Source organism: Megalops cyprinoides, chromosome 17, assembly GCF_013368585.1.
Source record: "Megalops cyprinoides isolate fMegCyp1 chromosome 17, fMegCyp1.pri, whole genome shotgun sequence".
Classification (NCBI taxonomy): domain Eukaryota; kingdom Metazoa; phylum Chordata; class Actinopteri; order Elopiformes; family Megalopidae; genus Megalops; species Megalops cyprinoides.
The window spans coordinates 24,900,693-24,914,023 of NC_050599.1; the positions used below are offsets into that span (position 1 = coordinate 24,900,693).

At 48.6% G+C, this 13,331-nt stretch overlaps 1 protein-coding gene across 1 annotated transcript; it reads right to left on the minus strand.

The window, feature by feature from the left end:
• Nucleotides 1–660: 660 nt before the first annotated feature.
• LOC118791777 (SERTA domain-containing protein 2-like) lies at nt 661–10,972 on the minus strand. The gene is made up of 2 exons (XM_036549203.1): nt 10,547–10,972; nt 661–1,634 (listed from the first exon to the last, which is right to left on the minus strand). Exons 1-2 carry the CDS (start codon nt 10,687–10,689, stop codon nt 1,028–1,030), a joined length of 750 nt encoding a protein of 249 aa, XP_036405096.1. The 5' UTR covers nt 10,690–10,972; the 3' UTR covers nt 661–1,027.
• Nucleotides 10,973–13,331: the final 2,359 nt, after the last annotated feature.

Genomic DNA, 13,331 nt, shown 5'->3' on the forward strand with positions numbered 1-13,331 from the left:
AGTCTCGAATGTGCATGCCGGTCCGCCGCAGGCCAGAACGCCTTGCCGGAACTCGCGCTGAAATCGGTTCGCAAAAAATAAATAGGGGTTGCGTTCGTGAAAAAACGTTATCGTTTCCATCAGTCTTTTATCCGAAGCACTTTTGCAGTGCGGTAGACATCGGTGGGAATACTTTTTTTTTGTTTCTCGCTGTTGAAGTGCCTGCGTGTTAAAAGTTAGGTCTCCTTCCGGCTAGAAAAAGGTGTCGGCGGCGAGTCTGACTCAGACAGTGGCGAACAATGTGCTGTTCATTCTACAGTAGGTGTGTGTCAGGCAGGCACCTGTCTTTTTACATAAATATATTTCATATAATATAGTATTCTGTATAAAAATATAAATATACTGTCTTAAAAACAACTTATTCCCAGCCCAAATGGAAAAAACCAGGGAGACTGCAGCTCTCCGAACCGCACCAGGACCTCCACGATGCGGTCGAGGTCTCAGGACCGCACCAGGACCTCCACGATGCGGTCGAGGTCTCAGGACCGCACCAGGACCTCCACGATGCGGTCGAGGTCTCAGGACCGCACCAGGACCTCCACGATGCAGTCAGGCTCTCAGGACCGCACCAGGACCTCCACGATGCGGTCAGGCTTTCAGGACCGCACCAGGACCTCCATGTTGTGGTGGAGCTCTCAGGAATGCACCGGGACCTCCATGATGCGGTCGGGGTCTCAGGACCGCACCAGGACCTCCACGTTGCGGTCGAGGTCTCAGGACCGCACCAGGACCTCCACGATACGGTGGAGCTCTCAGGACCGCACCAGGACCTCCATGATGCAGTCAGGCTCTCAGGACTGCACCAGGACCTCCATTATGCAGTCAGGCTCTCAGGACTGCACCAGGACCTCCATTATGCGGTCCGGTTCACTCAGAACTGCACCAGGACCTCCACGATACGGTGGAGCTCTCAGGACCGCACCAGGACCTCCACGATACGGTGGAGCTCTCAGGACCGCACCAGGACCTCCATGATGCGGTGGAGCTCTCAGGACCGCACCAGAACCTCCATGATGTGGTCAAGCTCGTTGAGGTCGGAGAGGCAGAACTGCAGGGGGCCGGCCGGGGCGCAGGCGGGGGCCGGCTTCAGGCCCTCGTCCACCGCCGACGGCGTCAGGGCGGAGAAGTCGGACGAGTCGTACATGGAGGTGTCGATGTCCTCGAAGATGTCGTCCAGAGCGAGGTCCGTCAGGTAGCTGGTGGAGTTGGCGATCTCGAAGGAGCCGAAGAGCGAGTCCGCCGGGGGAGGGGGAGGAGGGGGCGGGGGCGAGCCGGGCCCGTGCGCCTCCTCGCCGGGCGGCGGAGGACACGGGGACGGGGGCGGCTCGTGCCGGGGCGTGGGGGCGCGGGGCGGCGACGGGGCGGGCGCGGCCGGCGGGTCCACGCCCTCCCGCCGCATCTCGTCCTGGATCCGCCGCAGGGTGTTGGCCAGCAGCACGGAGCGCCGCAGGCTGGGCTCGGCCTGCGCGTAGCAGCGCTGCAGCTTGTGCAGGCACAGGTCCAGGATCAGCTGCCGCTGCTGCGGGTAGGGCAGGCCCGGGGCGCGCTCCCCGCTCGCACTGCGCTTGCGCTTCACACCGCGGCCCAGCAGGTACCTGAGAGAGCGAGAGACACACACACATTACCATCAGCTCTCTCTCTACCAACAGCAGCTTCCACATACACTACATTCTCTTACTGTCCTTTAGCAGACACACTTACACTATATGGACAAAAGTATTCGGACGCCTGACCATTACATTGTAATGACATTGTATTCAAATACATATACTTTAATATGGAGTTGGTCCCACTTTTGCAGCTATAACAGCTTCCACTATTCTTGGAAGGCTTTCCACAAGATTTTGGAGTGTTTCTGTGGGAATTTGTGCCCATTCATTCTGTAGAGCATTTATGAGGTCAGGCACTGATGTTGGACGAGAAGGCCTGGCTCGCAATCTCCGTTCCAGTTCATCCCAAAGGTGCTCGATGGGGTTGAGGTCAGGGCTCTGTGCGGGCCACTCAACTTCTTCCACACCCAACTCATCAAACCATGTCTTTATAGTCCTTGCTTTGTGCACTGGGGCACAGTCATGTTGGAATAGAAAAGGGCCTTCCCAAACTGTTGCCACAAAGTTGGAAGCGTAGCATTGTCCAAAATGTCTTGGTATGCTGAAGCATTAAGAGATAAGGGGCCTAGCCCAACCCCTGAAAAACAGGTGTGGCCAAATACTTTTGTCCATATAGCGTATCTAGAGCCACTTACACAGGTTACTTTATATCCATTTATACAGCTGCATATTTACTGGGTTAAGTACCTTGCCCTATGGTACTGCTCCATACCACCGCAGCCCAAATACCAGGCCAGGAAGGGGATAAAAAGGGAGAGAATGAAGGAAAAGCAAGAGTGGATGAGAGAGAGACAAAGAGTGGAGCTCTCTCATGTGGGAGCAAGCTCAGTCTAACAGACAGCCAGCTTCGGCAGCCTATAGAGACCACACTATGGGCTCACTGCGTCTCGCCTTACAGTGCACTGATTGTGGAGCCACACAGCCGTGTGCTGCAGGGGTTAAGGGGCTGGGCTCGGAACCATAAGCCACAGGCCTGATCACAGGTCACTGCTGCCCAGCACTGGTGGTAACTGGACAAATGGAAAACGATGGCCATGTAGGTCTCCATGGATACAGACATTAGAGTAAAAGCAGACTACGCTCTGTGGAGGTGGACTTCCCACCTCTCCAAGGCACAGGAAGTTGTGAGGCAGAGCACCCCCACCCCTTCTCACACACACACTCACACTCACACTCACACTCACACTCACACTCACACTCACACTCACACTCACACTCACACTCACACTCACACTCACTCACACTCACTCACACTCTCACTCACACTCTCACTCACACTCTCACTCACTCTCACTCACTCTCACTCACACACACTCACACTCACACACACACTCACACACACTCACACTCACACACACACTCACACACACTCACACACACTCACACACACTCACACACACTCACACACACACTCACACACACACACTCACACACACACACTCACACACACTCACACACACACTCACACACACACACTCACACACACTCACACACACTCACACACACTCACACACACTCACACACACTCACACACACTCACACACACTCACACACACTCACACACACTCACACACTCACACACTCACACACACTCACTCACACACACACACTCACACGCCAGGGAGGGAGTGTGTCCACAGGGCAGTCGCTGAGTGTGAAACACACAGTGGTTTTGGATGGGTTTGCATCAGATCTGTGTAATGAACAGACCCATTGTTTATGGAATTACCGTGAACCTGCCCGAAGCCAAAACCTCTTCAAGCTCCAAGGAAAACACCAACTTTTATCTGACTTTCATACTTAAACCTTTCAGCAAAACGATACGCCTGCATGTGTACAGTTCAATACACCCCAAAACAGGCGTTTCTCACACACCATTAAACCCCTGAAAAACCGTCACCATTAAACGACGGGACCGGCGCGGTAAGCTTTACTGGGTCCCCTCCCGGGGTGCGTCCCTGCACCCGGTCTGAGCTGGTGTGACTGCCAAACCCCAGCGAGGGACCGGGATGCGCTCGCCCAGCTACGCGGGTCAGCGCCGAGGTCAGGCAGGAAATTCCACAAAGCATTCCGCCACGCAGCCCTTTAGGGGAAGCTTTAGGAGAGTTACAACCGCAGCCCCAGAACACCGCCTAAAGACAACCTCTTACCGCCAATTAAAAACAAATGGAGCCTAACAAAGCCATCCTTGTCAAGCATTTTAAAAGTTAAGGCTTGAATTAATGGAGCTGAAGGCTGATGAATCAGCTCTCTCCTTGCTCTCTGTACAGACAGAACCTGTTGTAGTTAAGACGGCGATGGCTAAAAATGTGTGTTCCAGCTGCTCACTCCGGCATTCCTCTATAGTTTGGACTTCCTTTCAGTCCGTTCAAGTAGATGTTCACCTACACAGTTTCCGCAAAACACTGCTCCCCCCTCCCCCCAAATCTGCACTGACAGAAAAGCAAGGCCGTGTTAAGATTTTAAAGAGCACTCAGAACTGACGGTTAAAAGGGCTTTGCTTCCACCGCATCGCACACAAAGAGCGGCTTTGATGAGACATTCGGATGCCCACTTGACGTTGGAGGCCTTGCTAACCTCTGCTTAAACGGTGTTTGGCACTGGTGCAGCAGCGCGCTGAATTCCTCCTCTCCTGGATGCAGATTAAGAGGCAGCCGCTGAGTCTATATATAATTCCTGCTCTTTCCTCTGGCTGCGTTCCCCCCGCCGCTGTCGGCTGCGTGCGCGGGGAGGGATCCGCTCGCGCGTTCGAGGCCGGTTATGTAACCGCTGGGACGGCGGCCTCCCGGCGGCTTACAGCCCCGCATCTGAGCCGGGGGATGGGGGGGTGCGGCGATTCGGCCGGGGTCTCAGCCGCCGACCGCCGCCGAGGGACCCGGCGGACTCTGCCGCCCGTCTCCGATAGCAACAGCGGGCTATAAATGGAACAGGGGGCTGCCGGAGCCCGGCCCGACGGGCGCGACACAAACCACCCGCTAATTCATCCAGACCGGCGCTTAAGCGAACGCGGCGAGAGGGGGCCAAGAACACGGTGGCCATAAATCGGTTTCTCTGTCCCAGTTAACTGCAGCGAATGGACTGTAGGCGCCACGGCAGACAGCTCTGTAGGATCTGCCGAGCCTGTGAGCAGCGATCGCCTCCACATTGCGCAAATTCAAACCACCGCTAAATCTCTTGTTGGAAACGAGCAGACCCATAACCCATCTGGTGTGCTGTGTGCGTTTCTGGCTTAAATGCATAGCGGGCTGTGGTCTGTGCAGGCCATACGCAAAGTGCCTTGAATAGCTCAGAGCACCACCTTGCACCAGTGAACAAGCAGGGCCTCCTTCCAGCCACTGTTCCAAACGGCTTTGCTTTTTTCTCCCTCGCTCTGTTTTTTTTTTTTTTTTCTTTGAGGTAACTGTCTGACCTGTTTACCATGGCAACCGTGCTGGGTGAGGAGCGGTCTGAGTGATGGTCTTTGGTCCACGGGCCCTGACAGGGGGATCTGGGGGACTGTCGTGTATTAAAATCCTGAAGTTGCACAGCCGTTTGACAGTCTTCCTTTTTGGTCCTTGCTTTGGTTTGGTTTAACAGAAAACTGTCAGAGACAGCATGGTAAGCCTTGACATACCTACACTGACTGCCTCAAAATGAGCACAGTTTCGTTCACGCTACCAGACTCCATTTCAGTTGCAGTCCGCTGAAATGGTACTGGAACTGAACCCGATAATCATAACAGACTCCGATCGGATCAATTATGACTACCAATTTCAGTCGAAAGTTAAGACTAAATGGATAACTGTTCCTGCACCAATTAGAGGAGAGTTTACAGCTTCTGCTAAATGTAGCGTAATGCACGCGGCAGCTCGGACATTCGCGCTCAGCGCCGTCCAAAGCTGCAACGGCGCGTGCTCATTTGACGGCCAACAAGGCGTGACTGACGCTGATGAATCTGTCGTGCGGGAGGGGCGGGGGCTAACGCGGCGAGTGGTGACGGCGCTCTGTGGCTGTGTGCCAGCTCGGCGGCTCCTCCCGTTTCCTCCACTCTCCCACTGGCTCTATGGCCTGGGGACTTTGCCCCCAGCTCTGCTGACTCGTGCTGCCTGTTCTGTCACACTCCTCTCCCCCTCTCTCTGCTCCTGTTATCAGACGGGACCGCCGGTTCAAAGCTAGGCCCCCGACAAGCCTTTCCTTCATATCACGAGTCCGAGTTATCACAGGGTGGACAAGCAGTTCTAACCCCACGCAACTTCCAAAAAAACATTACACTACCTGGTCATTTCTTAACGGTTACTGGAGGAAAGACCATCTGATCCACCTTTTTTTCTCAATTTCCAGTTTTACTTTCTGAGACGTTGAGTCTCAATTTGCTTACTTCACGTTGACTTTTACTTTGAGTAACTTCTGCCTCTTCGCTTTTGCAACAAGACCCACTCTTCAATGAATGTTCACATCTCTTTCTACTGTTTCTCTCTCTCTTACTCTTTCTTACAGATTTCTAATTCTCTTTCTAAGCTGTTAGATAAATAACTAGCCTCCGTGGTTTGTTTTGTAAACTCATGACAGTGAAATCAATGGCACACAATTACAGGCAGAGTTTGACAGTCTCCTTTTCTTCCACAGCGATGAGAGGGAGAGAGAGCGAGAGAGAGAGAGCGGTAGAGGCAGAGTGGATAGGAGGGAGAAGTGAAGCCTCACAGAGGGAGGGAGGGAACTCTTCAGCAATGGGTGGGCGGGGCTCTGAGTAATAAAGGCGGTGGGTGGAGAGGTGGGTCGGGGCAGAAGTCCTTATATGGGCTGGCCTGCGATTGTCGGGGCGGCTGAGCGTTGCGCAATAACAGCGCGCGGCGGGCGAGTCTATCCGGCCCCCGGACCGCGTGAGTCACTTCCATGAGGCAAGAGTTAGTCATCTTGCCAGCCAGGGACCCTCCTCTAATGCTGCTGCCGCTAGCGCCGCTCTGGGAGGAGAGAGGGGCAGCGGCCGAGGAGCCCGAAAGGAGCCCCGCGTCCGACCCTCATACACACACTTCCACCGCATGACATCCTGCCCTTGCCGCGGACCCCGCCACACACACACACACACACAAGACCTGCCCACACCCTCCTTCTCAAAAAGGAAATGCCACAGGGGCCTCACAAACCAATCGCTTTAATAAGAAAAACTGCTCCTCTCACACTGTTAGAGGTGCAGTCTGTCCTCTGCATTAGAACGGGAACCTTCTTCTTGCTTTCATGCATCTGTGGGACATCCTTTTTGAAAGGAAGTCTCTGGGAAAACCGCACTATGGTTCCACAAACATTTTCATCCATCTAGGTATACGAAATAGTCTCTTAAATATGTTGAAACCGAAAACTGGCAAGTTTTTCTTTCTTGCTTTACCAATCGTCCTTTTGTGCACAAAAGTGCACAAAAATTCTGTTTCTTTAGTTGGGTTTAACTCTACAGATTTAAAATTTAAATGGCCTTTGGGGATTTGCAATATTCTGCAGCTTAAATGAACGGTTTCTTGCTGTCAGTGTATGCGGATGCCTGAGAGCGCAGCTGCGGAGCTCTTCGGAGCCGGGAATGGGAGAGATCCATAGGTTGCTTTTTGAAGCCGCTGTTGCGTGGGAGCGGTTTGCAGCAGATGGTTACCTCTCAGCGTTCAGGCAGCTTCGTAGATGAAGCAGAGCTTCACGCGCTCCCGCTGGCTGAGCGAAACTCACCCCCCTCCTCTCCCCATCCTCTTCTCCCCCACTCCTGTTCTCCTCTCTCTTTCTCAGTGCAGTTTATTTCTATACCTCCCTTGGTTCATCCTCTTTTATGTATTTGTGCTTTCTTCTCTGCTCTTTTGCTTCCTCTCTCCATCAATATTTCCAGGGTCCTACTGTCTCTCTCCCCCCGTCTCACACTCTCTCTCTCTCACTCACTCTCTCTCTCTCACACACACTCTCTCTCTCTCACACACACTCTCTCTCTCACACACACACTCTCTCTCTCTCACACACACACTCTCTCTCACACACACACACTCTCTCTCACACACACACACTCTCTCTCTCACACACACACACTCTCTCTCTCACACACACACACTCTCTCTCTCACACACACACACTCTCTCTCTCACACACACACACTCTCTCTCTCACACACACACTCTCTCTCTCACACACACACTCTCTCTCTCACACACACACTCTCTCTCTCACACACACACTCTCTCTCTCACACACACACTCTCTCTCTCACACACACTCTCTCTCTCACACACACTCTCTCTCTCACACACACTCTCTCTCTCACACACACTCTCTCTCTCACACACACTCTCTCTCTCTCACACACTCCCTCTCTCTCACACACTCCCTCTCTCTCTCCGTCCCTCTCTCTCTCCGTCCCTCTCTCAAACCCCCCGTCTGTTGCCTCCCCTCAAATTCACTTCTCAACAGGACTGCCAGTAACAAAACTGCAACATTAGGTTCCCTCCATGATAGTTTGTTTCTGGTAGCTCACTGTGTCTGTGTGAAGATCTTTCAGCTGAAGCAGTTCTGTGGAATGATCCATGAGCAGAGACTGCTATCCTAGGCGGATCGGCAGGTGGTTCGGCAAAAACCACAACCAAGGTGTCAGACAGACAGGGCAGAGTACGGGACAACACCGACTAGAACACGAACTACACTGGAGACAAATTATGCATTTGTTAAACCTGGGGAATCACTCTCATTAGGACTAAAACGGAGGGCATCTCACAGCCCAACATTACTGCCTATTCTACTTGTTAAGATGATTTTTTCAGACCTGGTTCACAACCTTGACAACCATGTTTTAGTGTGCCTCATCAACCAGCACAGAGGTAGACTGACATTAACACCTGACTTACTCATACACCCATCAAACTACACCGCACTTGGTCACTGGTAATAATCCATATAATAATACAATGAAGAAAAGTAATACCACTGTTCAGCAAGATGTTTTTAAGTCAGATAAAGCATCTTCTTTTGTTCGTTTTGGGATAACCACCGGTGCATACCCGGCGTTAATTCTTGTTTTAACCACGTGTCCCTGTGCAAGCATAAATTTGATTAGTGCGGTTCGTGCCTGCTGCTTTACACCCCCCCCCCCCCCCCCCCCCACAACACGCACACAAAAAATTCACAATTCAGTAACTCACTGGCTTAAATTTAAACCTCATCACTACAAACCTCTTCTTCAGACAAAGATGAAATCGTTTATATTGATAAACAAGCTGCTTTCCAATCAGAGATCAGCAACAAAATGAATCCTGGAATATGTTCTACGAAAAGAAAACATTCTAAGGACACAAGTGATGTACTGTCAACAACTTACAAGCATGCGACAGTAGATTGTGTATGCAAAAATTTCCCATCTTCCTCACGGTCTGTGGCCGGGTTCCCTTAACACCCCCATTCTGTCCTTCGACTCTTTATGCTTCCACAAACAGTCAGCAGGTTGCCTTAGAAACCGGCTCCTCCCAAATAAATGAATTATTCAGATAGTCTGTATAATTTCCAACAACGGCACTTTTCAGTCCAACACTATGAAAGTTCAGATGTCCAATATAACTAGCTTTAGCCAGTTACATTCGCTTCTAAATGGACGTTGTGTTGGTTTTTATCATTCTCGTACAGCTAAGACAAAAAGAAACTTTGCTAATAACTGACTGTGTTGTTAACTACCGCCGCTTTCATCCGTTTTTCATAGCTAGCGAAATTAGACTACCTGGCTATCTACTGATTCATGCACAGCTCCCAAATAAACACAACGTTAGGCAGTTTATAAGCTGTATATACACAGCTTACAGAATTATTTCCATAAATACCATATATATCTATGTTTATATATATGTATGTGTATGTGTATGTTTGCGTGTACAAATGTATACCGACATATACACACATATACAAATACTATATGTAAATTTAATATACTTCTAAAAATCAGGGACAAAAAATACTGTGCCCTGCCTGTCCTTGAGACTGTGCGGAGCACTCCTAACCAGCGAGCTAACGTTAATTCAAAGCTACTGTCAGCAACGGGCTAAGTAACGTAACCCATTTTGTGAGGCAAATTTGAATCTAGCTGGTATCGTCAGAATGTGTGCCTGACTTCACACTCCGACGCTTTCGTTTGGTGTCTATAGAGTTAGCTACTCGGCTAACGGTTAGCCAGCCTAACTGGCCACCTGCAAACGATGTACGTTAGACTACCTGAGGTAATTAGCTGTGATTTCCTAAGAGGTAACCATTCGTTAACCTCATAATTGCTCGATGGATCCCCCTTACACAACCAGGCGATCGCTCCAACTGGCTACTAAGCCAACGTCGGCACTCGAGAGTGAGTAAAACGTTGTAGCTATCTACACTTCGAAGCAAGTCAAAGTTATCTAGATCTACCCAGCCATACCCAAATATGACCAAGTAGCTTACAAACAACATTACAATCGGACTACATTAAATACAGTACGGTTTGGAACTGATGTTGTAGCTAGGTGGTTAGACTGACGTTAACCACCTAGTCCATCGTAACTGTAAACGATCGAACAAACTCGCTAGCTATCAATAGTCATTCATATCAACATCGTCGAACAGGACGAATTAACTACTGTAGCTCTCGGTCTTGCGTTATGCCAGGTTAGCGTAAAAACGTCAAAAGTTGGCGTATCGGCTATCAGTGAACGGGTTTCGTTTTCAGCGTTTCTTAGTCAGCTAATTTAATGTTAGCTAACTTCACGTTACCTGCCCTCAAAACAACGGCAGCTGATTTGCCACTAGCTAACGTTAGCCATTTCGGACTTGCGATCGCTATCGATTAGGTAGCTATCGTAACTCGACGCAGACGCGCAGCTAGCACACAAGCTAGCGAGAAAGCAACGGTAACACACACATTTTAAAACACCAGCAAACATTACCTTGAAGAGGAGAGGACATCTCCGGGTTGGTCAACTTCCTTCCCGGTAGTGTCTGTGTCCAGTCGGCACATTGAAGCAGTTTGAATTACGTTTTTTCTTTTTCTCATTGACTTTTGGAAGGAAAAGAAGCCCATTTGCCCCATGCCATTATTTTGTACGGAATTAGCAATCCGGCTAGCTAGCTGTTTAGCTAGCTACCTAGCTACTGCAATGAAGACTTACACAAACGTTAGCTAGCTAGCTTGAAAGAAAAAAAAACTTAAAAAACAAGAGTGGCTAGCTAGCTATCTAAAAAGTTTACATTCTTCCGCCTTGACTCCTGTAACTGCACTAACTTCCCCTGTTCAGAGATAAATGTTTTCGAGTCCAAAGTCTGTGAGTAACATTTTTCGTGCAACTCATCTGGTGCGCGTCTCGACCGCTCGCTCCGACAACTCCAGCTATACTGTAGAACCTACGGGAAAGACACTCAACTACTCAGCTGATTGACGGTCGTCAGGTGGGAGAAATCTCATTGGTCAAACGCCGTCTCAGGTCCGCTTGGTAACCGCGTGTGATTGGCTGCTTCGCTTCGTCCCTTTCCTCTCCCTCTCATTCGTTCCATTTTGAGCGTCTCGCTCACGGACCAAAAACGTGACCATTTAAAATACTGTAACGCTGTCAAAAAGTTCGGTCTGAAACGTCAGAGCGCATGACGACATTCTGCTATTGGCCAGGGCTACTGTGCGCATACGGTACTAGATCGCCCCATATGTTTATTTATTCTTCGTCCAATATGTGTCTGCCTACGGTTTATGAATGTAAAATTGCGTCACACAGCGCTTAAGTTTAGCCACCCAGAAACGCCTGCTCATTGGATAATGTTGCCTTCACTGCGTCCAATGAGCGTCAGAGACAGTGGTAGAATTTTTTTCAATAGGAAGCGCTTGCCATCCACCCCCACACTGTAAGCGTGCGCACGGTGTGCAGGGGATTTAAATCGTGACGCGAGTCGTGTCCGTGTTAGTTTCAGTGCATTTCAGTTGAAGCCTTTTAAGATGCTACTTCATGCTAAGTTAAAACGAATGTCCGAAAGCCTCTGAAGAATAAAAGATAAACTTATGTTTCGAAAAAGAAAACATTGAGCTGTCTCTCGACGTGCCACGCACTGTATGGTCTAACTGGGATGGTCAGTTACATGTCTATCTACGCCTATGCTTTGACCTACAAGATTGAGCTGCACCAAAAATATATAGGGACGTCCAATCAATTTCCTTAAAATGAAAGTCATCCGTTTCTTTCCCTATGAGATATTGTTAAGTGCAGAGGTGAACACCCCGGCTTCAGAAAGTAAAAGTCCTGCCACGTATTTGTTCTAGCCTTTCACTATACAAGGTGATTTCACTACTTAGCTTCTCTACCTGGCTGAAGAGTTGTGCTAATTAAATTCAGCTGGTGGAATGAATGGCTAGAACAAATACGTGTCGTTACCTGGGCTGGTCTGCCACCATACGGTTGTTTTTATCATTCACCATGGTCAGGCAGTTGGTCATAGCTTACAAGGAGTTGTCTCAAATATGAATGCAATTATGAACCAAGGTACAGAGCTATAGGCAAATGCCATTCATACAAATGGGAATGTGATGTCTTTGAGTTACACGCGTGCAAGCAAGAGTGTCCGATTTACGTTCTGTTCCAGAATACAAGACACAACTAAAGCGAGCCTACCACACAAAGTGTTGACATTGTTAGACTTGGACAATACCCTTATTTTCGAGGAAAAAAATTACAGTGATATGGGAAAACAGAACACAACAGACACATTGAAAGTATTTTGTACCCTTTATTAAAATATTTACAAAATGCTACATTTTATTCATATAAAAATGCATATAGTCTACCGTATTTTTAGGTATTAATTCCCAAAAAACCTGGTTTTGACTCACAAAGGTCAATTTAACTGCACTGACATCAATCAGAGAAGGAGAATGTGGTGACTTACATAATACTGGTTATTTAAAAAAGATCACTTTTGCCTGAGTAGTCTTTCAGCCATGTCAAAGATCAATATTTAATTGTTTCTTAAAAAGATTCTTATTTAAACTGAAGCAAGACAACTGCCTAAACAATTCAGTAATAAAACATACCTTAAATGATCCCTATAATAATCTGATAAATTTATTTGAATACTGTTCAAAAAGTGTTTTGGAATGCTTGCTGCATAGTAAGTGGAAAAACCAACCAAGGACTGGCTGGCATTTAAATCTGTAAGATGCATATTCATATAACACCACAGAAACGTATGAAAAGCTGATTCTACTTCGATTTCAGCCGAAGTCGAAATCGGACGTGTTTGCACTTAATAAATACAATAAATTAAAATGCAATAATTTAACTGGGCCAGACCCAAAATTCTTCATTTGTAAATGTACAAATACAAGAACATATGGCTTCCCACGGTGCAACTAAGCAGTGGCAGGCCCTTCAGCTACTGTGAAACTCGTGGGATTGAGTGAATAGTGAAGGACAAACACAGCATGAGAGTGTGGATGTGGCGAAACACTGACGGACTCAGACTTTCAGCTCGTTCACGGTGAAGATTTGAAACCCTTGGAAGACACTGCTTGAACCTGTTCGTATGACTGAATAATCAGTTTCTTTGTAATATATTTGTAATATTAAACATTATACAAACCAAAAAAGACTAGGTACTCTTTACATTTCCCAACCTTTATATGCTGTAAAAATATATATTTATATACATACAGTTTTGATTTTTTTTAAGAAAAATATGTGCAGGTTTTAC

Excerpts from the sequence above, each read along its gene's own strand:
- LOC118791777 (XM_036549203.1), bottom strand. The coding sequence starts at position 10,689 with ATGGGGCAAATGGGCTTCTTTTCCTTCCAAAAGTCAATGAGAAAAAGA. Across the intron at positions 1,635-10,546 it reads GATGTCCTCTCCTCTTCAAG|GTACCTGCTGGGCCGCGGTG; the intron begins GTAATGTTTGCT and ends TCGCTCTCTCAG.